The following is a 27,951-nucleotide window of genomic DNA, read 5'->3' on the forward strand; positions in this document are numbered from 1 at the left end:
TGCTAATTTTTCCACTCTAGCACTCCCAACCCTTAGCTCGCACATAGCATTCTATGGTAAGCACCTTATCTATTTGTTTATATGTCCCCATTTATTTGTACATTTGTTTTCCATACACCCTCTGACTTCCAATTTTTTTCCAGTGGCTTATAATTCATTACCATGCTTAACTATTTCAGTGCACAAACCCTTCTGGAATTATCCACTGGAAGCCAAGGGCCAGGCCGTCTTGTGGCCTTGCTGCCTGGTCTCCATGGACTAGCACTGGTACCCAAGCCATGGCCCAAAGTGGACACCTGATGCAAGAATTCCACCTAGTGGGTGCGGAGTCACCAAGGACTGAGACATTCAAGAGGGTAAGTTGACGGGGCACCTGGGTGGCTCAGTGGGTTAAGCCTCTGCCTTCAGCTCAGGTCATGATCCCAGGGTCCTGGGATCGAGCCCCACATCGGGCTCTCTGCTCTGTGGAGAGCCTGTTTCCTCCTCTCTCTCTCTCTGCCTGCCTCTCTAACTGCTTGTGATCTCTGTCTGTCAAATAAATAAATAAAATCTTTTTTAAAAATCTTTAAAAAAGAGGGTAAGTTGACAAGTGACCACAAACAATAAAGAGAGAGAGAGAGAAAACTCACTCACAGAAATGGCTGACACCAAAATGGCTACAGATCCTCACGTCATTCCAGTTTTACAGTCTGAATGCTGTACGTCTTCCTGAGTTTGAGCTTTTTCGGCCCTTTAGGGTACCAAGAAGGAACCCAAAAGACACAAGCCCAAGTGAAAGGCCCCTTTCGCCAACACAGCACTTTGACCCATATTGGGCCAGTTCCCTCACTCGGGTAGGGTAGACATTCTTGCTCCTTCTGTGAGTGAAGATGCGAGGACTTCTCCCTCTATCTGTTTTTCTCCTTGAGCATACCAACCCTGTGTAACATCTTCACACCTGCCAGATTCCTCCATGTCCTATTTGGAAAAAGCAATCCCAAGAACCCCCTTTTATTGCGCACTTTAACCACCTAAGTACATACTACACGTACAAAGCGTTACACCAACGTGACCAAGAGGGACGGATCGTGACCGTTCGAGCTTACATTCTAGCCAGCTGTCAACCAGACTTGGCCTGAAGAACTTGCCTCCGGCGCCTCCAGACTTCAAACCTCCAGCTCTCACACATCCGTCAAAACCCATACCGAAAAAAAAAAAAAAAAAAAAACAAAACCATACCGAGGTGTATTCTTTCTCATCTGAGAACAAAGGCACACCGTATCTCCAGACGTTAAACATTTAAACATATGTGGACGATACGTAATGAAGAATATTTACTATGCCTTGAGGAAGAAAACAAATGCTGAACGTGAAGGGCCCAAGCGATGACTGTGCCAGGTGTGTCGGCCGAAGCCCCCTCAGCGCTGGGAGACAGGACGGGGCATTTCGAGGTATCAAACTGAACTCACACAACCAAACCCAGGCAAAGGCAGAGTTGTCTAGAAAGTAGAAGACAGGAAACGTAGCCCAAGGAGCATTTCTTTCCCTCTGCAATGAACTCAGAGCTGTCTGAATCACTTAGTGAGAACCTAAATTACTAACATAATCATCAACCTATCAGTAACAATCTCCCCTAAGTTAACACCACGTCAAAGCCCTCGTCTACAGAGACCTGCCCGTGGCCTGCATTTATAATCCTAGCTTTTCAACTGTAGTCCATGGGGTGGGAAAGCCCTCCAGTCGTCCCTCTTTGGGTAGTGGGGGGGCTGCGGCCGAAACAGACCTGGCTTATTTAGCTTGCTTCTCCAGGGTGAGCCCCCAATTTCTTCTGCCACATTCCTGAGCAAAGTGGCACAGAGAGGGGCCTGTTCCCTAATACTTCATCATAAAGCCACAGCTCACTGCAATGGCCACATCGCTGGCTGCTGCCCAGGGACGGCATCTGCATTAACGAGCTGCCCCGCGTGTCTCCGAGACCCCAGATACAGGTGATAAGCGTACCTGTCCAGTCACATTTATCATCTGGTTTCCCAGGGAAATCACATCCAAGAGTATTCAAATAGCCTTCCAAAAGCACTGGGCTACTTCTTGCCCATGCTCTAGTTCTCATTTTTGAAATAATGAGTAAAGCAGAAATCGGTGCGATGACGGCACAGGTAATTGAGATTTTAAATGGTTCTGGCCGAGAAGAACTGACCTGCCAGCATCGATTTGAGGTTCTGACAGCTGGGTGAAGGGACCCAGCTACCCCTCCCCATTACCTAAATACAATCAAACAATAGAAGCAAACACCGTAGGCCAGAGGATCTTAAACTGAGACCAATGGACAGAACTGTGTGTCCCTAAAGTTGAATGGGTAAACGTTTCTGTCTTTACTTGCACTGACCTCTAGCTGAAATGTACTAACTTCCTTTAAGCATGAACACGGGTAACAAAATGTTTTAGTGCTGGCGCTCCCTGGGACTTGGTCAACAAGAGAAATCAGATGCATTCTTAACCACATTCATTTGCCACAGGTCTTATAAATGTTTATGTTCATTACTACTCCAAAAATTATGGGATCTGATCCACCACAAGATCTAGCAATGTAAGAAGTTATTACAGCACAAATATTGTCATTAATTTAAAAAAAAACAATATAACCCGTTTCCTTATGATCAATCCTATCTACTTGATATATTAAAAAACAGGTTTCAAACAGCCAAAGGTGTCCAAGGTACTCAAAAAAAAATTTTAAGAAGCCCTGTGGTAGGCTTATAGACAACCCACTCTGAACGCTGGAACCTAGATTCAAATCGTGACTAGCTGTGGGACCCCTGGGGTACTTTTCACATTCTGACCACCAGCCTACTCAGTGAGAGGAACAGTGAATTCACCAAGTTATTTTAAAACTGAGCAAGATAATGTAAACAAAAGGGGGTTATTAGCCCAAAGCACAGCGATATAAAAGATTACTTAGCACAAAGACCCTCAGCAACACAGTGACGGAAAGAGGTGGTTTCTTCATGGCCACATAGCGGCTCCTACCAAATGACGAGGCCCGACTCGCCTCTGGAACAGTGAGTGCCGCGGCAAGTGTGATTCCAGACTGAGGAAGGAGCACCGCCACAGTAGGACTCCGCAGGCCGCTTCCTTCATCAAGTTCAGCTGAAGTAAACCAAAGCACTTAGAAAACCAAGAACTGGCCCAAGGACCACACTCCGAGTTGTGCCGCTCTCCAGGCTCAAACACAGGCCAGTGACACGCGACCTCACACACACACACTTCTTCACCCAATCCCAGGAGTCACAGGAATGGAACAAAATGCAACAATCTGAGGCAGACGCAAATTCCTATCAGTAACAGTTAACGCGATATTCAATCACCCTCTCCCTCTGTCCGTCCCCAAGCTTGCCGTCTCTCAAATAATAATTTTAAAAAATTCATTAAAAGGGGGGGGCACCTGGGTGGCTCAGTCGGTTGAGCATCTGACTTTGGATTTGGGCTCAGGTCGTGATCTCGGGGTCGGTCATGGGACTGAGCCCCACGCTGGGCTCTGCACTCAGCAGCGAATCTGCTTGTTGATTCTCTCTGCTCTCTCTCAACTTAAAAAATATTGCATAAAATATTCAATAGCATTTGAAGGAGAAAGCAGCATTTTAAAAAATAAACCAATTCTTGGTTTCTGCTCATGTGTTGAATGGAATTTCTATTACAGCCAGTATTTGTCCTTAATTAAAAAATGGCTATATGATAGGATGTTATATTATTTTCGATTACCTATAGATCATATAAAGCAAAACACCCACTAAAGTGAAATAATAGTTTAGATCTAATAGTTTAGATCTTATTACATTTCCTTAAAATGCAGCAAAAGTAGAGGTTGTCTCATAGTTCAGTTTGCCTCAACAAGTTACTAAAATGTTCAACAACAGTAAGGCATCATCCTTTCTCCAAGACAATGGAATGAGCAGGGTTGGAATCTACCGCATCAGCCGCAGCAAGAATCTCGTTTCCCTCCCGCTCCCACAGCGCACGCCTTACTCTCTCCCAAATGCACCTTTGTGGTCTGGCACAGCCCCTCCCTCTCAGCTCTGACTCTTGGCTCTGGCGGCACGAGTGTGTCCCCAGACTCAGCACTGGGTTCAGCCTGGGCACCGAGCTATGCCCCACATACTCCTACCACCATATCCAGACAGCAGACTTGGTTTCTTTCCTAATATGGAAAAAAAAACTCCAAATCCGTTAAGCTAAAATGGTTTTCTAATGGTTATAATACCACCATTTTTTTAAAGATTTTATTTATTTGCCAGAGAGAGAGAGACAGAGAGAGCGAGCAAGCGAGTACACACAAGCAGGCAGAGAGGCAGGCAGAAGAAGCGAGAGAAGCAGGTTCCCTGCCGAGCACGGAGCCCGATGTGGGACTCGATCCCAGGACCTTGGGATCATGACCTGAGCGGAAGGCAGCGGCTTAACCCACTGAGCCACCCAGGCGTCCCAATACCACCATTTTTAATCTCACATGGTAGGCAAATACAAAGCCTTTGCAAAGCATTCTAGAAGTTGTTCAGGGACAAGGTAGGATTCTTCATGTCTACCAATGACGTTTTTAAGCTCTGTGCACAAGAAAAATATTTACTGAGAGCCGATCTAGTTTCAACCTGACTCTCCCTTTATCGTTTCTTCTCCCGCGCCAATCCCGTAAAAAGACAGACAAGTCGGCATGCACTCATTTTTCAAAGAGTATCTGCAAGAGGGGCGCTGGCTGCCTCAGACAGTAGAGCATGCGTGCGAGTCTTTATCTTTGGGTCTTGAGTTCAAGCCCACATTGGTAGAGATTACTTAAAAATAAAATCTAAAAAAAGAAAAGAAAACAACAAAATGATTAAAAAAAAACATCTGTTAGACAAACCTATCTTGATAGGAAGGATGTTCTGGGTTGACATGAATTCTCTGTCAAAACACACACTGAGTATTTCCATTTTTAATGCTTTGCTTACTGCAAATTTACCGTACGTGAACTCAATCCCTTGATATGGCATAAACCTTTTATGAAAACAATATAGCCACTGATGTCTAATAACATGAGTCAGTAGACCGCCGCCCCGATGTAGCTGGTTATCCACAAACACGATACCAACCCTTTACTTGCCTGCATGTCCTTAGGGGAGTTTACCCTCTCTTGTTGTGCGTCTCTCCACAAACTACCATCCTATCTCTGTGCATCTAAAGATCTTCTTAAAAAGTTTCACTGCAGCAATCCAAAATGTTCTGTATTTCCACATCTAATACACTAGTAAGAGTGGGAATAGAAATAAGCTTCTGACTTTCAACTTTACAGTAAGGCCAAATCTTTTCCTATCCTCAGGTCAATTTTATAATGAAGAACTGGTGAATGTAATAGGTTGTGTATCATTTACCACGGTGGTAAATGAAGTCATTACTACTGTTCAAGAAAGGCCCTGCGGCCATCCCGTTATAAAGAGATAAATGGCACTGAGTGATAGAGGAGAACTAAAAAAAACCAGGGGACACCTTTGTTCTGTGAGATCATCGGTGAGAACATGGGGACCTGGCTGAAATAAAACAACAAACACATGAAATTTCTCATTTATAATTTTAATCGAAGCATTGCTATTCATTTTTTTCTTAACTCTTTCTTATAAGCACCAAATTTTAATAGCTAAGTCAATTTTTTGGGAAAGAAACACCATCAAAGAACTTTCCTCCAGAACAAAACAATGATGTTCATTCCTCCAAATAACCCAATTCGAAGTCTACCGAAACAAAAAGAAAAAGCCCACACACACACACACAAAATGTAACAAAAATCACATTCTAGGGGTTCAGTGCATTTAGCAGCCTTCGCTGTGCTGTCTAATCATCCTTCAGCTGACTTTCAAAAAAAATTAACACCCTAGCACATCAAAATATACATTTTCCATTTGCTTTGTTTAAATTAAAAATAATAATTAAAAAAAGAAGACTTGAAGGAAATCACAATCAATTGCCTGACTCATTTCGATGTCATGTACAGCACACATGATTAGGAGAGATTGGTCTTCAAGGTTTAGCTTTCTTCCAAACAGTGTAAAATACCCACCTGGACAGGGAGTCAAGGAATAAGAGCAGGTAATTCAAAGGAGGACAGACAGCACTGAGAATTTGTTTGCTGGCCTACAAACTGGAAGACAGTGAGTTTCATGGCTGAAAGCACTGCGGTGACGGGAATTAAGTCCTCTTAAGGAGGCCACATTTTGGCCTGGACGCCTCCCACCTGTGACCGGGACGCCGGTGGCGTGAAGGGAGCCGAGTGGAGAAAAGGCTAAAGGCATACGAACACTCCCTCGGAAGACGATACCGCTTCCTAGGTCTTAAAATGTTCTAGGGAATGAGTATGACAAGGAAGGGTGGGAGGGAAGTGAGAGATGGGGGGGCGGCTAAGGTGGGGGAATGAGAGGGAGGGAGAAAGAGGAGGAGACAAAGATGGAAGCATGGAGGGGAGTCAGAGGTCAGAAGCCTTTTCTCCAAATGTTATCAACTGATTGCTACAGTATCTCAATATATAAACAGATCTGAGTACAAAAGTGTTCCAAAAGGAAACCGTGATGAAGGTGGACGGTTTGGAGTGGGGAGAGAGGTCAGGGATCTCCACAGGTCATGGAAGAAAATGGCCGCCCACAGACAGACTGCTCCCCTCTCCCAGGGGGACCTAGGCAGTTTCCTAGGGCCTGTGTCTCTGTCAGAGGCTGCCGGGGCTTGCAGGCAAGGACTTCCCTGAGGGTCAGCAGTAGTCACAGGATCCCAGTAGTCACGGGACCCTAAAGAGTGCTGTGACAGGAAACTGGACTCCAGCGCCTCAGATGAGGAAGTTTTTATCTGGAGACCAGAGTCTGCTTTAGGAGAAAGAGAGGCATTTTAAATTTCCAATGGCAATCCTCATTCTGGTTTTTCTCTGGACTAACTTTACTAACGGGAGCTAATGAACAACACCAATATTAGCTCTGTAATCCCCCGCGTTATTTTTAGCTCTTGGTTTCTAGTGCAAATCGGGATCAAGTGAAGTGTAGAAACTAATATTAAGGTGGGATTAATTTTAATATAAAAGTCGAATGAGCGTATTCATTCCTTCTGCCTACTCCAGCTCAGGGGGAGCTTTTGAGGAGAGCTTCTGCAGCTTTAGATGCACAACGGTCTCCAGGCAGGCCAGTTGAGATGGCTCAGCCCGGGCCGCCTGGCTGGCTCAGCATCTGCCTCAGCTCAGGTCCGATCCCAGAGCCCGGCATCAGGCTCCCCGCTCAGCGATGAGCCTCTCCTTCTGCCTGAGCTTGCTTGTGCACTCGCTGTCACAGGAGTAAATAAAATCTTTAAAAAAACAAAAAGCAAAAAACAGATGGCTCACCAGGACTTAAAGCTCCAGCCTCTGCTGGGTGGGGCTTGAGAAGGAGCCCGGCTTAATCAGTAAAACGACCTGGGGAGCTGTGGTAGGGAGCTATGCCAAGGCCACACCCCAGAAGCTGAGGGTGGGGCCCAGGAATCAGCATTGTTTTCAAGTTTCAGGAAATGGCAGCCATATCTGAATACCATGGCCGTATATATACAGAGCTAATTCCATCTGTGATTGGACGGAAATGTTGCAGTGGCATGGGATTTACTTGGGTGTTGTGATCTGGCAACACAGTGGTATGGTCTAAGGATACAATTCCAAGTATGAAGGAACACAGACGATCTCCTTTGAGAATTCCACAGGACAATACAGGCGCCCGAGCTGTTCTTCATAGAGCGACAAGGCTTCCGTCAGATTGACACAGTTACCCTAAATCAAAGAGAAAAGCAAACAATGGGATTCTTGAGTCTCACTGAGGGTCCCCCCGGCTCATCTGAAGACCTCTAAACAATGAAAACAATTCTGGCTTTAGATGAAAGTTCATCTTTGAAAATGAGATAAGGCTTCTGTACTTTGACAAACTGTATTCAGTTCTACTTACAGATCCATTAGCTCCTTATTCTTCTACCTCGTTTATCAAGCCATTTCAAATGATTCGGCGTATGAAGCAACAGAAAGCAGAGAGACAACTTTCTCACCAGGAACACAGTCATTGTATTAACAGCACGCAATGAGCAAAGATGCATACACACCGCCGTTCAAGATGTTTGCGCCGTCATCACCACGGTGTTGAGAATGAAGCACCAGAATGACAATGTTCTTGATTTCCAGAATGGCTTAAAACTACAACCCTGGGGGGGTGCCTGGGTGGCTCAGTGGGTTAAAGCCTCTGCCTTCGGCTCAGGTCATGATATCCCACGGTCCCGGGATCAAGCCCCACATCAGGCTCTCTGCTCAGCAGGGAGCCTGCTTCCTCCTCTCTCTCTCTGCCTGCTTCTCTGCCTACTTGTGATCTCTGTCTGTCAAATAAATAAGATCTTTAAAAAGACAAACTACAACCCTAATCTAAGACAATGACACAGAATATAGTCACATCTCCATGCTTTCCCCCAAATATGTAATTTGAAGGCCTACAGGAATGAACATTTATTCAGTATATATGTATTCTCAATAACTAAGTGAGTAAATAAATAAATAAAGGATATCCCACAATTCCACTCCTTATCAAACATCTCTTGACTTCGCGGTTTTAATTTTTCTCCCTTTCTTGCCACCACCTTTTCAACTCCCCGCCCAGCACCCCCCAGTAGCCAATGGTCAGGGAGATAGAGGGAAGCCTGCTGGGGGCATCTGGGAAAAAGTTTCTGCTTCTGGACAACCAAGGATAAACAGAGTGACCCGCCTCTTCAACTTCTCTCCTACCTAGTACCTAGAGGTGACATCAGAAGCCGCAGTAGCCACTCTGTGACCAGAAAGGAAGAAAGGATGAATGAGATGCGGGCCAAGAACAGAGCAGAGCGAGGAACACAGGATCCGCATGGTTCTAGAGCAGGGCTGCAACGGCTTTCTTATTTTTTTTTTAAAGTTATCTCACACCCAACGTGGGGCTCGAACTCACAACCCAAGATCAAGAGTCCCATGTTCCACTGACTGAGGCTGCCAGCCATCCGTAAAGCAGAGCTTCTTCCTCTGTAATGTGCACGGGAGTCACAAGTGATTTTCACTTGGTAGGTCTGGGGTAGGGCTTATAATTCTAGCACCATTTCCCCCCAAGGGCTGCTCATAATGGGTACTTAATACCACCTACTACCTTTTAACCTCTGAAGTTCCTAACATTCTGAAGACTACTGAATGTGCGTGCCGATTCTAGTTCTTTTTTTTTTTTAAAGATTTTATTTATTTATTTGACAGACAGAGATCACAAGTAGGCAGAGAGACAGGCAGAGAGAGAGGAAGGGAAGCAGGCTCCCTGCTGAGCAGAGAGCCCGATGCGGGGCTCGATCCCAGGACCCTGGGATCATGACCTGAGCCGAAGGCAAGAGGCTTTAACCCACTGAGCCACCCAGGTGCCCCCCCGATTCTAGTTCTTGTTAATAACTTCACTTCCCCATGTGCCTCAGAACAGCCAAGTACAATATAAAATGAAAACCATTTACAAATGAAGCGTCCTGTGATGTAAGCATCCCCACGAAGGGCATTTCAAAACCAACCAACCAACCAACGAGCCACAGGCAAGTAGGCAAAAAGAACTATTCTGAGAGCTGCCCTTGGTGGTTTTAACTTAGCACATTCGCTCAACATGATGTCGTCCTTCAGTGCCAGCCTGTTTAGTAACCCATCATCTAAGGTCCTGCAGTGGGATTTGGCCAAAGAGCCCTTCACCAGTATATAATTTGGTTTCAACATCAAGTTCACTGTGAGAGTATATAAACACCACACGTGTAATTTACGATTCACAAATAGAAAACACTGCCTGGATGTTTTTAGAACACATCACCCCTGGGGAAGCTATAGAATGGAAATGCCACCTGGGTGCACATTTCAATGGTTTTTCTTGCCATCTTAAAATTGACACCACTCTCTCTCCACTGAGGGCATATGGGAGGATGTCCTTGCTGAGAATGTGGTAAGGAAATAGGAAAGTTTTAATTTGTTCTTCCCCAACATTGTCACAAAGCAGTTTTAAAAAGGAAAGGAAAAAAGCCTCACCACAAATGGAGACCTACCCCCAAAAAGTAAGGTTTCCTCTGTTTTTAAATGGAAATGCCTTTCTTTCTTTTCTTAAGAAAAACAGATCAGGTCTTTCTCCGCTGCCATAATGGTGTGCATGAACATCCTGGCCGACGCTCTCAAGAGCATTAACGGAGCCGAGAAGAGAGGCAAACACCAGGCACGTACTAAGCCAGGCTCCGAATTCCACGTCCAGTTTCTCCCCGTGATGTTGTAACGGCAAATCTGTGATCACTGATGATCACAGAGCTGGGAACACTGCCGTGAACCTCATACGCAGGTCAGACAACTGTGGCGTGATCAGCCCCAGATCTGATCTAGAAAAATGGCAGAATAATCTGCTCTAATCCCACCAGTTTGGTTTCACTCTTCTGACAACCTTGGCTGGCATCACGGACCATGAGAAGAAGCAAGGTGAAAATACACAGGAGAGAAAATCCTGGGATTCTTTTTCTTGGGATGTAACACAAGCAAATAAAACGTCTCAATGGATTAAAAAAGACATTGGAGATGCAGAACAAAAACCCAATAGCAGAGAACTAAACACCTTTTAAGGATGTGAAGTGTAAAAACCAATATTAAATGGTAGGAAGGGAAGGGAATATGGTGGGGGAGCATTCTAAGAGGTGTATCGCAATTCATTAGTTTGGTTCTAGAAAGTCTTCATCGGCCCATGTTAGGTGTGGGTAGGTGACACTTGTTTTTTAACTTTACAGATTTCTGTAATGTTTATACCTTTTATTATTATTAGTAGTAGTAGTAGTAGTAGTAGTATTTTTAGAGAGAGCATGGGGGCAGATGGCTCGGAAGTTGTGAGAATGAGGCTTGCACTGGACTCTGCGCTCATGGGGGAGTCTGCTTGAGATTCTCCCCCGGTCCCTCTGCCCCTCCCACTCGTGCTTGTGCTTGCTCTCTCAAATGAAATAAATAAATCTTAAAAAAAAAAAAAAGTCAGATGCTTAACTGACTGAGCCACCCAGGCACCTATTTTTATCTTTTAAATTCAACAGTTAACAGGTTAGGATTTCGGGGTGCCTAGGTGGCTCAATTTTTAAGCGTCTGCCTTCGGCTCAGGTTATGATCCCAGGGTCCTGGGATCAATCCCTGTGTCGGGCTCCATGCTCAGCAGGGGAGTCTGCTTCCCTCTCTCTCTGCCTGCCTCTCTGCCTACTTATGATCTATCTGTCAAGTAAATAAATAAAATCTTTTTTTAAAAAAAGAGGTTGTGATTTCTGTAATGTCAAAAAAAATAGCAGGTCCAGAAGAATACATTCTTTTTTTTTAAAAGATTTTATTTATTTTATTTGACAGAGATTACAAGTAGGCAGAGAGGCAGGCAGAGAGAGAGAAGAGGAAACAGGCTCCCTGCTGAGCAGAGAGCCCGATGCGGGGCTTAATCCCAGGACCCTGGGACCATGACCTGAGCCGAAAGCAGAAGCTTTCACCCACTGAGCCACCCAGGTGCCCCAGAAGAATACATTCTTAACACCACTGTTCTCAGCAAGTTCAAAAGCAAGGTAAACAATATCAGGATTTAGGAAATTTCACGCATGTGAAACATCTCTAAAAGAAAGTACAAGGGGGTGCCTGGCTGGCTCACTAGGGAGAGTGTGTGACTCTTGATCTTATAGTCACGAGTTTGAGCCCCACATTGGGCACAGGGAAGGAAGGAAGGAAGGAAGGAAGGAAGGAAGGAAGGAAGGAAGGAAGGAAGGAAAAATATGGGAATTAAAAAAAAATGGGTTACCTTCTGAAGGTAGACAGGGATTAGGGAGGAATATAGATGTGTCAAGCAAGGGTACTAGTAATGTCCACTTATCAAGGGGGGGTAGTATTTTGCCTAAGTTACACAAATGCCATATACATTATTTTGTATCAAAGAAATTCTACGGCTTTTCCTAATGTGAAGCGGAGAAGAGAAGGGAGGCAGATCAAGTCCAAGGACCTGTCTCTGTCTAGTCTCACGAAAGCCTATCTTCCCCCATTCAAACTACCGGCCTCCCCGCCCAGAGGCAGCTCAATTCACACCCCTGGGGCTCTTCGCAGCCCTCCCCAGGTTTCATTGTAGGCTTCCTATAAAGCATGGGTCTGCAAACTTCTTCTGTAAAGGACCAGACTGAAAATAGTTTAGGCTCTGCAGATCCTATTGTCCCCATCACAACTACTCAATGCTGCCCCTACAGCAGGAGGGCAGCCAAAGGTAAATTGTCACGAATGCGTGCGGCGGTCTACCAAGAAAATCTTATCGAAACAAGCAGGAGAGGAGATTTTGCCCATAGTCTGCAGACCCCTGCTTTGGAGTCAAGTCTAGAATGTGTTAAAAAAAAATAATTTCTAAACATCAGGCCCAAAAAACCCATTCATGAGCCGCTGTCGGTTTCCCTAGAAGCTTCCCAATATTTTCACCAAGTACAAGGTCTAGGATGAATCACCATGGGGTGGATCTTCGTGCAGGAGGAAGAGAAGGAAAACAGGATCAGCTGAAGACCAAAGTGTCTCTTAGAGTTGCCAAGTTGTTTTCAGCATTATTAATCTCGGATCCCATCAACCGCCCTGTGCCTGCATTAAAATGCCTCCTTGGGAGAATAAAGTTAAGACCTCTCTACTAATCCTTCACATTTAAACATACTAATGCTTTTTAAAGGTGTGCAGGTCTCCCAAAAGCCCGTAAGAATTATAGGAACCACAGTGCAATACCACCAAAGTGCTTATCTTCTGCTTATGGGTCAAGGGACTGTTGTACCAAGTAAAGAGACGCAGACCATCATTTAGCTCCTTTCGTGATCATTTTCAGAATATTCTTCAGGGCTTCGGTAGATTTTATGTATATGTATGTTTTACATAACAAAAGATACGAACTTTAAATTTAAGAAGCCCATAGAAAATGAGAAAAAAAAAATTTGCTTCCATCTGGTGGTAGGAGCACATACTACAGGCAAAGCAGTTTATGAAACTTATGTGGCTTTCCAATGAACAATCTCCTAGAGGAAAAAGTCCCCCAAAAAAAACCCAAATCACAATCTGTGTCTCCATCTGCTGGCAAAGACAACACACTACAGCCACAGCCCAGGGCTGGGCAATCAGGACAGCCAACAGTGAGGACAGAATGAATTCCCAAGGCAGGACAGGTCAGCTATTTATAAACTACTGTTTGAAAGAACATAATTCAGTTACAACGTTCTATCCTTAACAAATATAAATTTCAATAAAATACATGCAAATTCCAAAATATAAAATGCTTATTGAGACTTTTGGGGAAAAAAAAACAGTTAAGTAGTCTACCTGTGTAAAGTATTTCCCATCCTGTTTCAGTACTTTCATCGAGAGGTCAAGAATCAGTCTGAGAAATTCCCATGTGGAATCTGGATGTTAAAAAAAGATTTTTACATTATATAAATATGGGCTTGCATGCATTAGAAACAACATCTAAAAAGTCAATTATCCACATTAATATTCAACAATACCCCCAAAAAAGAAAGAAATAGCCAAGAGCTTAAGACCTAATATTCAAGAGCATTTACTGTCATTTTGGGGGAGTCCTGTACACACGTGCACATACTCAAGCAAGGTCAAAAGTATTCATGTGCTTAGCACTGCTTTAGCGATACCAATAAACATTTGAACAAAAATGCAGTGGTTGAAATCTGAAAGACAACAGCTTAAGAGGGAAGCAGGACATCCCAAGAGAGAAACAGCAAGGGTCATCACATGAGGACCTGGTCCGCAAGCTCAGCAGGAAGGCAAGATTATGGGAAAAACACTAACTCGGACACACCAAACCAGCAGCGACGTGGAGTAGATGGTCTAAGAATGGGGAACTGTCTCTGGTGTTGCTCAGAAAGCTCACCAGTTTGTCCCAGTACAGGTTAAAAATCACGTAACAGAAATAAATCCCCAAACAAGCTAAATTAGGAGCCATTTCATTTAGTGTCTCTCTCTCCAACGACTGAGTAAATGTACTCATTTAGTGTCTGAAATCCAACCATCTTTCCACCGTGGGCCTCAGCTGAACTACCTTGAAAAACTGAAGGAACCAATGAAGGAGACCATCTCTAAGAACCTTCCATTCCCACAGGGTGCCGAGGAAAACATTTTCATGAACATTATCTCGGTTATAACAGAAAAAAAAACAGGATCTACCTTCTTCTGGAGATGTGGAGATCGGAACAGCTGTCAAATCATTAATCACATAATCAAACTCTCTCCCTTCTTTGGCGTACCTCTTCAGTACTGGGATACAGTCTTCTATTAGAACCTTCCAAAGAGAAGAGGAACAAACACACGTGAGCCGATTCATGCGGGCCGAAGCGCTGAAACCCTTGGGGAGGGGGGGCGGGAAATGAAACTGCTGTTGGTGGCACATGGCCTGCCTTTGAGCATAAGTGACTTCCAGCCGTGCCCTACGGCTACAATTCCGTGTCTGCTAGAGGCTTTGTCTGCCTCCTCACTTCATCCAAGCAACATATCTGCAGGTACTATTATGAGCCACACTGTACCAATGGAAAACCAAAGTTAAGAGAGGTTACGCAGGGGCACCTGGGTGGCTCAGTCAGTTAAGCTTCCGAGTCAGGGCTGTGAGATCGAGCCCCACGCTGGGCTCAGCGCTGAGAGAGGCGTGGAGAGCCTGCTTAAGATTCTCTCTCTTCCCTCTGGCCCTCCACCCCTTCCTCTAAAGAAAACTAGAGAGAATATAGAGTGTTTGCTTCAGCTGCACACACACTACAAGTGGAACGATACAGGGGAAGATGAGCATGGCCTCTGCACAAGGACGAAACACAAATTCCTGAAGGGTTCCATACTTTTGAGAGATGGAGGGACGGAAAAGGGAGGGAAGGGGGGAGGGGTTACACAGCTTGCCCAAAGGTACCCGGTAAGAAACGAAGCCAAGAAGTACACCTAGATCTATATGAAAGCCAAGTTCATACTTTTAACTCTAGTCTATGGTCTCTCCTACCACTGTCTCTATGTTCTTCTACTTTTACCTTTTCTTCTATGCTAAGCACTGAATGACTTCACTGTCTATTGATTTTTTGCATCTCACCACCAAATTTTTACGTACAGTTTTTCCTTTTTTTTTTTTTTTTAGCCACTTAGAGTACTGTTGGTAAGACAACCGTGTAAGAAATACCAACTCCCACAATCACAGTTATTAACAAATAAGAACAAATTAAGAGCTGGAATTCTTGAACAGATGTGCAATAAACACATTTATCCTTGAACAACATGGGTTTGAACTGTTATTCGCTTATCATTTACAGTTTTTTTCCTCCTAATACAGTAAATAGGTATTCACAGTATTTTTTTTTCTAATGTAACACTGTAGAAGTATTTTCTCTTCCGTATGATTTTCTCAATCACATTTCCTTTTCTCTGGATTATTGTACGAATACAATACATAATACATGTAACATACAGAATGGGTTCACTGACTATGCTCTTGGTAACACATCCAGTCAACACTATGTGACTAGTTAAGTTTTGGAGGAGTCAAGTTATACTGCAGATTTCTGACTGTGTGTGGGGGGGGGGCGGAGCAGGACCCCTAACCCTCATGGGTCAACAGTACAGGAACTCGGTCTGGGGCCTGCCTTCACTGCTCTAGTTACAACACACTTACTCGTGAAAACCAAGTTCATGGAAGTCAGAAGTCAAGTTTGCCAGAATTCCCTAAAATAACCTGTTCCAGAATTTTTCCTCTGAACGTCCTTACACAGATCCTCAGTCACAATTTGAAGAACCTGATCTCACAGCCCTATTGCTTTATAACTTGCTTCACTTAATGCGTCATCTAAGTGTAACCACACAGAGATCAAGACACTCATCCAGCCCGTGGGACATGCGCGGTGCTCTCATACGCTCGCATACACTCCTACCAACACACATTCTCGCAGACGCACACGCGGTTTTTCTTAGAACTAGGATCACACACCTTCTGAACTCAAAAATGTTCATCTAACACCATTCCTGGTAAAGATAGATTTTTTTTTTCTGGGGGAGGGGTAGTGATATTTCTTAAAATTGTATCATTCCATGAAAAACGTATAATTACTCTCTAACCTCCTCGCACAGACAGATGCCGGTCTGCAGGGCACACATGCGAACACTGGGTTGCTGAGACCAAAGGCATGTCCACTTTAGTTTTTATCGTTTCAATGATAATTCACACTCCAACTAGCAGTGCATGCAAGCACCTCATTCTGTTGTGTCCCTCATTTTTATCTGTCCCTCTTTCTATTCTGTCAGGTCTCTTGCTACTGTCTCCACATGAACTTGCTGGACCATTAACAAAGGTGAGCATCCTGCTGTAAGTTTATAGGACATACGTACGATTTTTGTCTTCTGGGAAATACTAGTTCACATCCTTTGCTATTTTTCTATTTAGTTATCTTATTTTTTTAAATCTTAAATTGTAGTGGCTCTCTGCATTCTTGAAAGGATTAAATCCCTGTCGTGTTTGCTACCAGTTTTTCAGCTTCGTTTACGCAATCAGATGGTTGTCGTTGTTTCTGGGTTTCTTATCTTTCTTTAAAAGGTTTTCCAGCTCTAAGGTTAAATATGCTGAATAAGTTTTTGCATCCAGAGCTTAAGCCGTCGGAGATTAATTTTTCTATGGTTTCTAGGGTCACATTAACTTTGTTCTGATGGAGATGGACAGCTCATTTTGTTAGCATCACCTATGACATCAACTCAATCTCCTTTTCCCAAGCAAACTGAAATACACCTTAGGTCATCTTTACTTGCACGAATACACACTCAGACATGTTCAAAGTCTCCGTGCCATTCCTCTTATACGTGCATTCCTGTGTCAACATCACACTCCCTACTTCATTACTATGCTTTAACGGTAAATTACTAAACAACAAGGCAAATTTCCCTGCACTATGATTTTTTAGAAAAATTTTTCTTGGCAGGGCGCCTGGGTGGCTCAGTTGATTAAGCGTCTGCCTTCGGCTCAGGTCATGATCCCAGGGTCCTGGGATCAAGCCCCACATCGGGTTCTCAGCTCAGCAGGGAGCCTTTTTCCCTCTCTCTCTCTGCCTGCCTCTCTGCCTACTTGTGATCTCTGTCTGTCAAATAAATAAGTAAGATTTTATTTATTGGGACACCTGGGTGGCACAGCCAGTTAAGCTGCAGCCTTCGGCTCAGGTCATGATCCCAGAGTCCTGGGATGGAGTCCCACATTGGGCTCCTTGCTCACCGGGGAGGCTGCTTCTCTCTCTGCCTGCCACTCGGCCTGCCTGTGCTCACTCGCTATCTGACAAATAAATAAAATCTTTTTAAAAAATCCTTTTAAAAAATCTTTTTTAAAAAAAGGATTTTATATATTAGAGAGTGAGCACGCACAAGCAGGGGGAGCGGCAGGCAGAGGGAGAAGGAGGCTCCCCGCTAAGCAGAGATCCTGAGATGCAGGGGCTCCATACCAGGACCCTGGGATCATGACCAGAGCCGAAGGCAGGCATTTAACCAACTGAACTACCCAGGTGTCTCAATAAACAAAATATTTTAAAAAAATTTTTTCTTGGCTATTCTTAGGTATTTATTGTTACAAATGAAATTAAAAATCATCTGACTTAATTCTAAAAACTTCCTTGGGATTCTGATTGGACTTACTTATAATTAGAAAGTTAAAGACATTGTTCTGGTATTCTCATCCTAGAAATATAACATGCCTCTCCATATATTCCAATTCTTTTTTTTAAAGATTTTATTTATTTATTTGACAGAGAGAGACACAGTGAGAAAGGGAACGCAAGCAGGGGGACTAGCAGAGGGAAAGCAGGTTTCCTGCCCAGCAGGGAGCCCAATGTGGGGCTGGATCCCAGGATGCTAGGATCATGACCTGAGCTGAAGGCAGACACTTAATGACCCAGCCACCCAGGAGCCCCTCCATATATTCCAACTACAGTTGTGGTAGTTTAATAAGATCTTGACATAATTCTTATCAGTCCCACAATACCATTCTTAATTAAATATACTCCTAACTATTTAACAATTGGTCATTATTCCTAAATGTGAAACCTCAAAGTACAAAAATCCTAGAAGAGAACACAGGCAGGAACCTCTCTGACATCAGTCACAGCAACATTTTTCTGGATCTGTTTCCTGAGTTAAGGGGGAAAAAAGCAAAATTAAACTCCTGGGGCTACATCAAAATAAAAAGCTTCTGCAGAGCAAAGGAAACAATCAACAAAACTAAAAGACGACCTACAGAATGAGAGAAGATATATCTGCAAATGATATTATCTGATAAAGGGTTAGTATCCAAAACATATAAATGACTTACACAACACCCGGAGTACAAATAACACAACTTAAAAACGGGCAGAAGACATGAACAGACATTTTTCCAAAGACAACCTCCAGACAGCCAACAGAGATGGGCAACAGACACATGAAAAGATGCTCAGTATCACTCATCACCAGGGAAATGCAATTCAAGGCTACAATGAAATATCACCTGTCAACACAAGAAACAAAAGGTGTTGGCAAGGATGTGGAGAAAGGGGAACCCGCTTGCACTACTGGTGGAAATGCAAATGGCAGAAGCCATTATGGAAAACAATATGGAAGTTCCTCAAAAAGTTAAAAACAGAGCGCACCCTATGACCCGGCAACTGCGCTACCAGGTATTTACCCAAAGAATACAAGAACATTTGCTAATTCAAAGGGATACATGTATCCCAACGTTTGTGGTAGCGGTATTTACAACAGCCAAGATTCGGAAGCAGCCCAAGTGTCCATCAACTGATGAATGAATAAAGCATGCACGTGCACACACACACACTGGAATATTACTCAGCCATCAAAAGAATGACATCTTGCCATTTGTAATGATGGCTGAGCTACAGTGTATTATGCTAAGTGAAATATGTCAGTGAGAGAAAGACAAATGCTGTATGATTTCACTCATACAGGGAATTTAAGAGAAAAAAATGAACAACCAAAAATAGAAACAAACCAAAAAACACTGTTAACTATACTGAACAATCAGATGGTTACAAGAGGGGAGGTGGGCAGGGGGATGGGTGAACAGGTGATAGGGATTAAGAGTGCACTTAGCGGGGCACCTGGGTGGCTCAGTGGGTTAAAGCCTCTGCCTTCGGCTCAGGCCATGATCTCTGGGCTCTGGGATCAAGCCCCGCATAGGGCTCTCTGCTTGGCACGGAGCCTGCTTCTTCCCTTCTCTCTCTGCCTGCCTCTCTGCCTACTTGTGATCTCTGTCTGTCAAATAAATAAATAAAATCTTTAAGAAAAAAAATTAAAAAAAAAAAGTGCACTTAGCATGATGAGCAGGGAGTAATGCAGAATTGCTGAATCACTGTACTGTATATGTGAAACTAATAATAATAGTCTTGTTAACTACACTAGAATTAAAATTAATAACTTGGAAAAAATTGGTCATTATTCTTTGTCATTATTCTGATAGGATCTCCAGGCCACTCTCTACCTCTAATTTCCGTTCAAATTGTTCTGGATTTAACATAGCTTAAAAAAAAATTTTTTGGACTGTCTCCATCCAATCACTTCACCAAATTCTCATGAACTCAACTCATTTTCTAGGTGAGTTTCCTAGACTGTCTAAGCATTTAACAATTTAACATCATCTGCAAATAATGATTCTTTCTATATTTTTACTCTTCATTTTCCTAACTTACTGCCTTAGCTAATGCCTCAAAAACAATGTTGAATAAGGATAACAATAAGCATCTTCACCTTATTTCTAGTTTTACTGGAAATGCCATATGTATTTTGCCATTTTGTGTGCCATTAAGTTTCTGATAGTTTGTTATGTTTGGGTAGTTTCCCTTCTATTGAAATTTTATCTTACTTAAAAGACTTTTTATTAAGAATGCTAAATATCCCAAGCGCTTTGTCATCTGTTAATACACTATCTGCTCTTTTAAATAATTCATACAATCAATCATGTTGACAGATTTCTTAAGATTCCCATCTTTATGTTTCTGAGCTGAATCTTCTTTGGCCTAATAGAGTTCTTTAAATAAACTGCTGGATTTTGTTTTACTATTTTTCCTTAAGAATCTTGTATATTCATCAAAATCAATCTTTAGTTTTCTTTTTGTACTACCTTAAGCATTTTAGTATTAAGGTTACTCTATCATAAAAGGAATGGGGAGAACTCTGGAACATTTTCTATTTTCTAAAACTGGTTAAGCAGGGTAATTATGTGTTTTTGAAATAAACATTTGCAAAGACCTGGTGCTTTTTAGTAATGGTAGTATTTTAATGGATAAGGGGCTTGCCTGTGGATACCCCCAGATGAGGAAATCCCCAACCCATCCTTTGAGAGCACTCAGAAAACCCTCAACCTCAGAAAAAATTTCCAGGCTCCCCCTAATGGTTGTTCTAATCCAGCAAGAAGACGGAAGGGGTGGGCAGGTGTCTTCAGACATCTAACTTCCTCAAAAGCAGAACCATTTCAAATAAAATACTTTTCCATTCCCTAGAATGTCAATGTCAATGTCACCACCTGCCTTTGGTGCTCTGCTTTGCTTTCAGACAGATGTGCAAGTCAAGAGGTTTTTCAAAGCCATTAGTAATGGTCCCTCCATACAGCCAGCTGCTAATTACAACACTCTACAACTCCACCGTCCCGCACGTCTGGGTTGGTGGTTCTGCATATGCTTACATTGTTCTCAATCCATATAAGGAAGTTTCAGGAGCCAGGGAGCCCGGTATCAGAGTGAATCACTCTTCTAAACTTACCCTATAATCTTGAATAAATGTCCTTTGAACTAAGCTGAATCTTCCTCAGCTACAAAAAAGAGGAGCACAGCCACTTGGTGCAGGGTAGAGAATTACAGGTTAAAACACCTTAGGCAGAGAGTCTAGCTAACAATGCAAACATTATTTGACAACAATGGTAACGTTTAGCTCCATGTGAGTGAAACAAATCTGCCATGCTCTGATGAAACTGACCCCATCCCGCCCCCAGCACATGTGAAATATATATCCTTCTTTTCCCTTTTGCCCACGAAACAATCACACCTACATTTCAATAGAGACAGAACTCTCTTCCAGCTTAAAAAATTAACATGCATAAACCATGAAATCAAATTTGGATGCCAACATATTAGGGAAGATGCAATAGGGGTAAACAATTTACAGATCAACAAATTAAAGCAGTCATTTGAATTGTTTCCAAATCTGGAGAAAGGCAGTGCCTGGGTGGCTCAGTTGTTAAGCCTTGGCCTTCGGCTCAGGTCGTGATCTCAGGGTCCTGGGATCAAGCCCCGTGTCAGGCTCCCTGCTCAGTGGAGAGCGTGCTTCTCCCTCTCCCACTCCCTCTGCTTAAGTTCACTCTCTCGCTGTGTCTTTCCGTCAAATAAAAAAAATCTTTAAAAAAAAATCTGGAGACATACTTTTATTTCCTTTTTTTTTTAAAAAGACACACATTTAAGATCCTATTCAAATAAAATGTATTTGCTTGGTTATCTTGTTCTAACAAGTACTGTAGATAAAAGCACTGAACACGTGCATGCTCAAAACACAATACAAAACATATCCAACAAGCTGTAATGATTGGTCAACTTGCAAGCACAGTACAATTTAGGACAGAAACTAATTTGCTTAGCAAGAAGCAACTGCTGAGATGTACACAATTCACACAAAGAGTCTGAAGGGTAGCAGAACACGCCACCTCAAAGTACGCCACTTTGGTCTTTTACATTGAGCTGTAGGCACGTGAAAAACAGCAAATGGAGAAAGCAACTTTCTGTGAACTCCCCTTCAATCTGCCTGAAGACAAATCCTCTGAAAGAAACTCCACTGTCAGAGAGCCTCTCCCTAGTGGGTTCAACCAGGAAAGGGTGACCTCTATCATAGGACAAGAGACGGATACCACATCCAGACACACTCAGTCACAAATATCATATACCTACCGCGTGTACTCTTCCAAGGGCCCATTATCGTTCCTAAAAACCACTCACTTTGCCCAAGACACCTATGACCCCTTGCCCTATGAAGATGATATTTAAGCCTAAATTCTAAAGCGACCTCTGAGTTACTCACTTATCTCCGGGTCTCTCCCAAGCACACAACAGAAACATTACTCAACTGCTGTTTTTCTCTTGTTAATCTGTCTTCTATTATAGGAGTCTTAGTCAAGATCTAGAAGGGCAGAGGGCAAGGGTGCTGATAATCCTGAGTCCATCTCTGGCCCTCTAATCTTTTTCATGTTTGCACAATGACCTCTTGGGACTACATGTTCTGGAAGCTTAGAGATTAATAGATGTACGTCAGAAATGCCTGCCCAGGAAGGCTGGGATGCATTTTGGCTTCCTGTGAATCTGTTAGAGATAACAGTCTTTCCCCTTCCTCAAACACAGGTGGTGCCATAAAATCTAATGGAAGCTTGATTAAAGGCCAGTTAGGTCAGTCAGGTGCACACATACCCAGTGAAGGTCATGGGAACAGTGCGCTCCGACTCCAGTGCCCTTCCTACATGTCCTCTTCCTCTAGAACATCCGTGGACCACAGTCTGGACCTTGCAGAGAGTAACTATGCAGCTGCCGCGACCATCCTCCGCCCGATCCAGCCACTCAGTTAAGCATCCCGGAGTAAAACTTGGTGTAAACTCTACGGTGTGGCCTCCTTTGTTTTCCGGTCACCAAGTGCCTCATCAGTTTGGGGGGTTAATCTACTGTCCCTCCTCCACCTTCTAACAGTAGAGGGAAAAGTTTTCCTTCCCCCCAAGATGATCTATGTATCTTCTTAACCAATTTCCCTTAAAGTTGTTTTAGGAAGGTACAATTCAAGTCAATAACATATTATTAGCGGACTTCAAAATGTTATCTAGAAAACATAATTACCTGATAGCAGTCTCCTTTAAGATTGTCTAAGACGTCCCCACATGTTTTTCGCATGTATTTCTTACATCCATCAATCACCATTTGGTCAATGTTCCAACAGGTCAAGGAGAAATTAATCCTGAATTTGGATCTATCAAAGAATTCTGAAATAGTAATACTTTAAAGAAAAGGCAGGGGCACCTGCGTGGCTCAGTTGGTTAAGCGTCCGACTCTTGATCTCAGTTCAGGTCACTATCTCAGAGTTGTGAGATCGAGCCCAGCATCCGGCTCAGCATGGAGTCTGCCTGAAATTCTCTTCCTCTCCGTCTGCCCCTCCCTATACTCTCTTTCTCAAATAAATAGATAAAAATCTTAATAAAGGAAAGTAAAATCTTTATAAAGGTAAAACAAACATAAATTTTATAAAACTAACTTGGGTATCAGATTTACCAAAAAAAAAAAAAAAAAAAAGACACAATGATTTCATTTTTGTACCAAGGTCACTCAAAAAGAAAGGAATTGTCTCTTCTCATGAAGAAGCCCTTCCAGAAAGTGATAAGCAGTAGACACGGTACCAAGGTTGCTTTCTCGCTTTCTCCACTAGAGGATCTCTGCTGTTTTGTCTGTAGCCATATAAAAAGGCTACTGGTACTAAATGGAATGTTTGTTCAAGGCAGTATTTATAAGGCATTTGCCTCGTAACATTAACTGGAGTCTTAAGACAAAAAGAGGAAGGAAACAGAAGCCAACTGAACTTGACCTCCAAACAAAGGATATCTCTACCATAGTGACCATCTTTGGTTTCAGTTTGACTATTTCACATAATATGCCCCCATCTCCACCCCCAAGAATCAGCACATCTTTGCCACTGTAGTCTTCTTTTCCACTGCCCATGATGGCCTGGGTATACGCCAAATCACTCTCTGCCAGATCTAGGGAGGAAAAACACAGGTACAAAATGTTAAGTCTACCGAAACCCATACTGCGACCTGACTTGCCATCCTAGAAAGTGCTGGAATCTAGTCTAAAATTCGCATTGTTTTTCATTTTTGATCTTTAAAAACTGTCAACAATGTACAGAGGTACTTTTTTTTTTTCATTGTGGACTTTTCATCAACCCTACTCACCTGACACCTTATGTACCCCATACACATATACTTTGGTCAGCAGGAAAAAGAATTCAGTCTTAAGAATGTTCTGATACGCTGATTAAAAGCAATCACATCTTTTATTACATGAAACAGCATCTGAGAGTTGCTCCAAGTAATAGGAGAGAGAAAAAAAGCAAACTAGGGTTTGGAGGAAACAAGATTGGCCAGAAACTGCTAATTGTTAACACTCAATGGTGAGTATACGCAGGTTCATCATGCTGTTTTGTCTACTCAGGTTTGTAATTTTCCGTAACAAAAATAGTTCTTAAAAAATAAGCAGGGGCACCTGGGTGGCTCAGTGGGTTAAAGCCTCTGCCTTCAGCTCAGGTCATGATCCCGGGGTCCTGGGATCGAGCCCCACACTGGGCTCTCTGCTCGGCGGGGAGCCTGCTTCCCCCTCTCTCTCTGCCTGCCTCTCTGCCTACTTGTGGTCTGTCAGACAAATAAATAAAATCTTTAAAAAAAATAAACAATCATCTTTTCTTTATATGAGTATCGTGCCAATACTCAACACTAAGTATACTAAGAAAAAGGAACATCAAGACCAAGTTTTCATGGCTCTGCCATAAAACGTGAAAGCCTAGGGGCACCTGGCTGGCTCGGATGGTTAAGCGTTTGACTCTTGGTTTAGGTTCAGATCCCGATCTCAGGGTCCCGGGTTGGGGCCCCGGGGGGTCCTGGTCGGACTCCGCCCTCTGAGCAGTGTCTGCTTCCCCTCTCCCTCTGCCCCTCCTCACCCCCATTCACACATTCTAAGATTAAAAAAAAAGATAAAATCTTTCAAATAAAAAATAAAAATAAAACATGAAAGCCCAGACAATCCACGGGTTATTATGACATAAATGTTCCTTTCAAAAAAACAGCACTGCCAAGGACAAACTAGGACACATCCACAATGGTGCTCTTTGTCATGAAAGCACCATAACCTAAAACAGTCACTCTGCTATGCTAAGTGACTAGGATACCTAACTAGGGTAGCTAGTTAGCTAACTAGGTAGCTACCTAACTAGGGTAGGGATGGAATACTTACTAACGTCCCCGCTAAGGATGAGAATATTCCCAAACTGCTTCGAGTGTAGAATTTTAATGTTCTGATAAGGTGAATCTTCATCATACACCACTTCATCTATGTCATACTCAACCAGGCGGCCATCAGCGGTGGGCCAGTATCTGTCGACAGCTCCTCCTCGAACTATGGGTGGTAATCTGGAAAAAGGGAAAACAAGAATGAGCATTTACAGAACACCGCTTATGGGGCCGCTACCTTAAAAGTGAACCTGGAGGGGCACCAGGGTGGCTTAGTCAGCAGACGATGCCATTGTTGACCTTGGGGTTATGAGTTCAAGCCCCACGTTCGGTGCAGTGATTACTTAAAAAAAAAAAAAAAGTTTGGGGGGAAAAGCGAACCCGGAATCATAAGTGTATAAAAGCAAGCCATGTGCCCTCTGACCAGTTCCAGAATAGTATACAAATGTAAAGCCTGGGTTTTCAGCTATATACAAAACTGGACGACTAGCAAATCTCTGCCACTGTCATACATTAAGAGATTACCTTTTCAATGAACCTTTTTGGCATGCCTTCAATTTTCCCTAAAAAAAAAAAAGGCTGGACAAAATGGCCACCTCAGACATCACACTTCATTCCAAATGCCTCAGCAGGAATCTCTGAGCACGGCTCACCCCACACCACGCTGCCACTACCATGTTCACACAAGTGTACGGGGGTCTAATACCATCATCTGGTACACAATCCACATTCAAATGTCCCCACGACTGTCCCAACCACGTCACTTACAGCTGTTCTGCCATTGGATGAAGTATCATATGCTGTATTTTGTTTTCCTTTTTTACCCTCATTTCATCTAGTATAGTTTTTCCACCCGGTGTGTTTCCTAACATCTCAGGGAAGTGCAGATCAGGTGCTCCACAGAAATGCCTAAGGTGGGTTTGCGTGAACACCTCTTTCTTCATTAAGTCAGGGGAGCAGATATTTCCACAAGGCGCACATCAGAGGCAGAAGCTGTGTGCTTGTCCTATCATTAGAGATGCTAAGTGTGACCAGTTGGTTCAAGCGGATGGCACTAGATCCCTCCAACTGCAAAGGTACCTTTTTTCCCTCGGACATTAATAAGCAGCCTGTGGGGTAGCCCTCTCAAACTGCGCGAAAGCCCTGATCTCTCCACAAATTTCCAGTAGTAGCTTTGGCATCTAGAAGATTCTTGCCTGAATATATTATTACTACTAGAAGGATGGCAAACTGAGAATTTCCCATCCCATTCTTTTGCAAACGCTCAGTATTTCAGACAATGTGAATGTACTAGGAACTACCAGCAGAGGACACTAAATGACAATGAAAACCACAGCCTGATCCGGGGATTGGCAAACAGAACAGAAACAGAAAATGAGAACTAGCTCCCTGCCTACCTGTGTGCATGTCATGTGTTCTCCAGCAACAGTCAAACAGCTGTATGCTGAGATCTGCTACCTCTGGCTTCCTCTGGTGAGTCTCTGCCCTCCCACTCACCTGTTTCCAGGAATACAATCTGAGCCTGTTTTAATGAAGCTTCCTCTGAGCAAACACTGACAACCATGAAGAACATGAAGACTGGGGCGCCGGGCTGGCTCAGTCGGTTCAGTGTCCGACTAGATTTCAGCTCAGGACATGATCTCAGGGTCATGGGATGGAGCCCCACATCGGGCTGTGTGCTGGGTATGCGGTCTGCTGGAGATTCTCTCGCCTTCTGCTTCTGCTCCTCCCCCTGCTTGCATGTGCACTCTGTGTGTGTGTGTGTGTGTGTGTACACATATAGACAACAACATTCAGATTTACAAAGCAGATTCCCATTAATTCTCATTTAATCCTAGCAACTCTTTTTTTTTTTTTTTTTTTTTTTGAGAGAGAGAGACAGTGAGAGAGAGCATGAGCGAGGAGAAGGTCAGAGGGAGAAGCAGACTCCCCATGGAGCTGGGAGCCTGATGTGGGACTCAATCCCGGGACTCCAGGATCACGCCCTGAGCCGGAGGCAGTCGTTTAACCAACTGCGCCACCCAGGCGTCCCAATCCTAGCAACTCTTGATTTAACCTCTCCCTGCACTGCTTAAGTGAACAAAGGCAGCTGCTAGAATGTTCGCAGACCAGGCCTGTCTTGTAACATGTGGAGACCCAAACAGGACAATACATTCTCCTCCCACTCTCCCTCCCTGGCCCAGAGCAGGCAAACAGGACTTGGGGGAAGCCTCTTGGAGCCCTGGCTAATGGTTGGTGGCTACACAGAGGTAGGAGCGTAAACTACCAGTGACCTTAGATGAAGGTGAAAAATGCCAAGTCATGGGCTTTCAGGGGAGGAAACCCACCCCCTGGTTGACAGGCAAGCAAGCTATAAGAAAATGACTAAACTATGCAAAAACCTGATGAAACAAAATGTCCATTCTCAACTGTGTCACTAAGTGCCTTGGCTGAAGTAAGGAACTCATGGCAACACAACGGTCTTCATTTGTTTTAATTTTATTATATTTTCTTAAGATTTCATCTTTAAGTAATCTCTACACCCAAGATGGGCTCCAACTCATGACCCCGAGATCAAGAGTCGCACGCCCGACCGACTGACGCAGCCCGGCGCCCGGCAACACAATGGTTTTTAAAGACTGGCAAAGAAACAACAAGGATCTCTAACAGGATGAGGAAGCCATTTATCTTGATGAAGTACTCATCCTAGCATGAAGGGCATGACCGGAGATGTTCTGGAGGCCAGCACGACCCTTCTTTCAACCTTCACTGCTGAAAACTGAAGAGGATTGTAGAGAGCAAGTCCCGAGTCTCAGGTACACGGTGCCTACCGCACTCTCCCTCACCCCCGACCCCGACAAAACGTAGTGGACGGAAGCTTGTTCTCCTGTTTCTTTTCTTTGGAGAAAGA

At 43.5% G+C, this 27,951-nt stretch overlaps 1 protein-coding gene and 1 non-coding gene across 2 annotated transcripts in view; one reads left to right on the forward strand and one right to left on the reverse strand.

Annotated features, from left to right (window-relative positions):
• Positions 1–5,561: 5,561 nt before the first annotated feature.
• Positions 5,562–27,951, reverse strand: part of SMS (spermine synthase) — a 49,579-nt gene continuing 27,189 nt past the window's right edge. Inside the window, exons 5-11 of the mRNA XM_044234451.1 lie at positions 25,066–25,241; positions 23,662–23,816; positions 22,906–22,995; positions 14,216–14,330; positions 13,358–13,437; positions 7,659–7,774; positions 5,562–6,061 (exon numbers count right to left, since the gene is read on the reverse strand). Coding sequence (XP_044090386.1) covers positions 6,022–6,061; positions 7,659–7,774; positions 13,358–13,437; positions 14,216–14,330; positions 22,906–22,995; positions 23,662–23,816; positions 25,066–25,241 — 772 coding nt within the window. The 3' untranslated portion in view covers positions 5,562–6,021. The remainder of the gene's footprint in view (positions 6,062–7,658; positions 7,775–13,357; positions 13,438–14,215; positions 14,331–22,905; positions 22,996–23,661; positions 23,817–25,065; positions 25,242–27,951) is intronic.
• On the forward strand, positions 14,771–14,878 carry LOC122897814. Its single transcript, XR_006382651.1, has one exon. It is a non-coding gene; the product is annotated as a U6 spliceosomal RNA (small nuclear RNA).

Source organism: Neovison vison, chromosome X (genome assembly GCF_020171115.1).
Source record: "Neovison vison isolate M4711 chromosome X, ASM_NN_V1, whole genome shotgun sequence".
NCBI lineage: Eukaryota > Metazoa > Chordata > Mammalia > Carnivora > Mustelidae > Neogale > Neogale vison.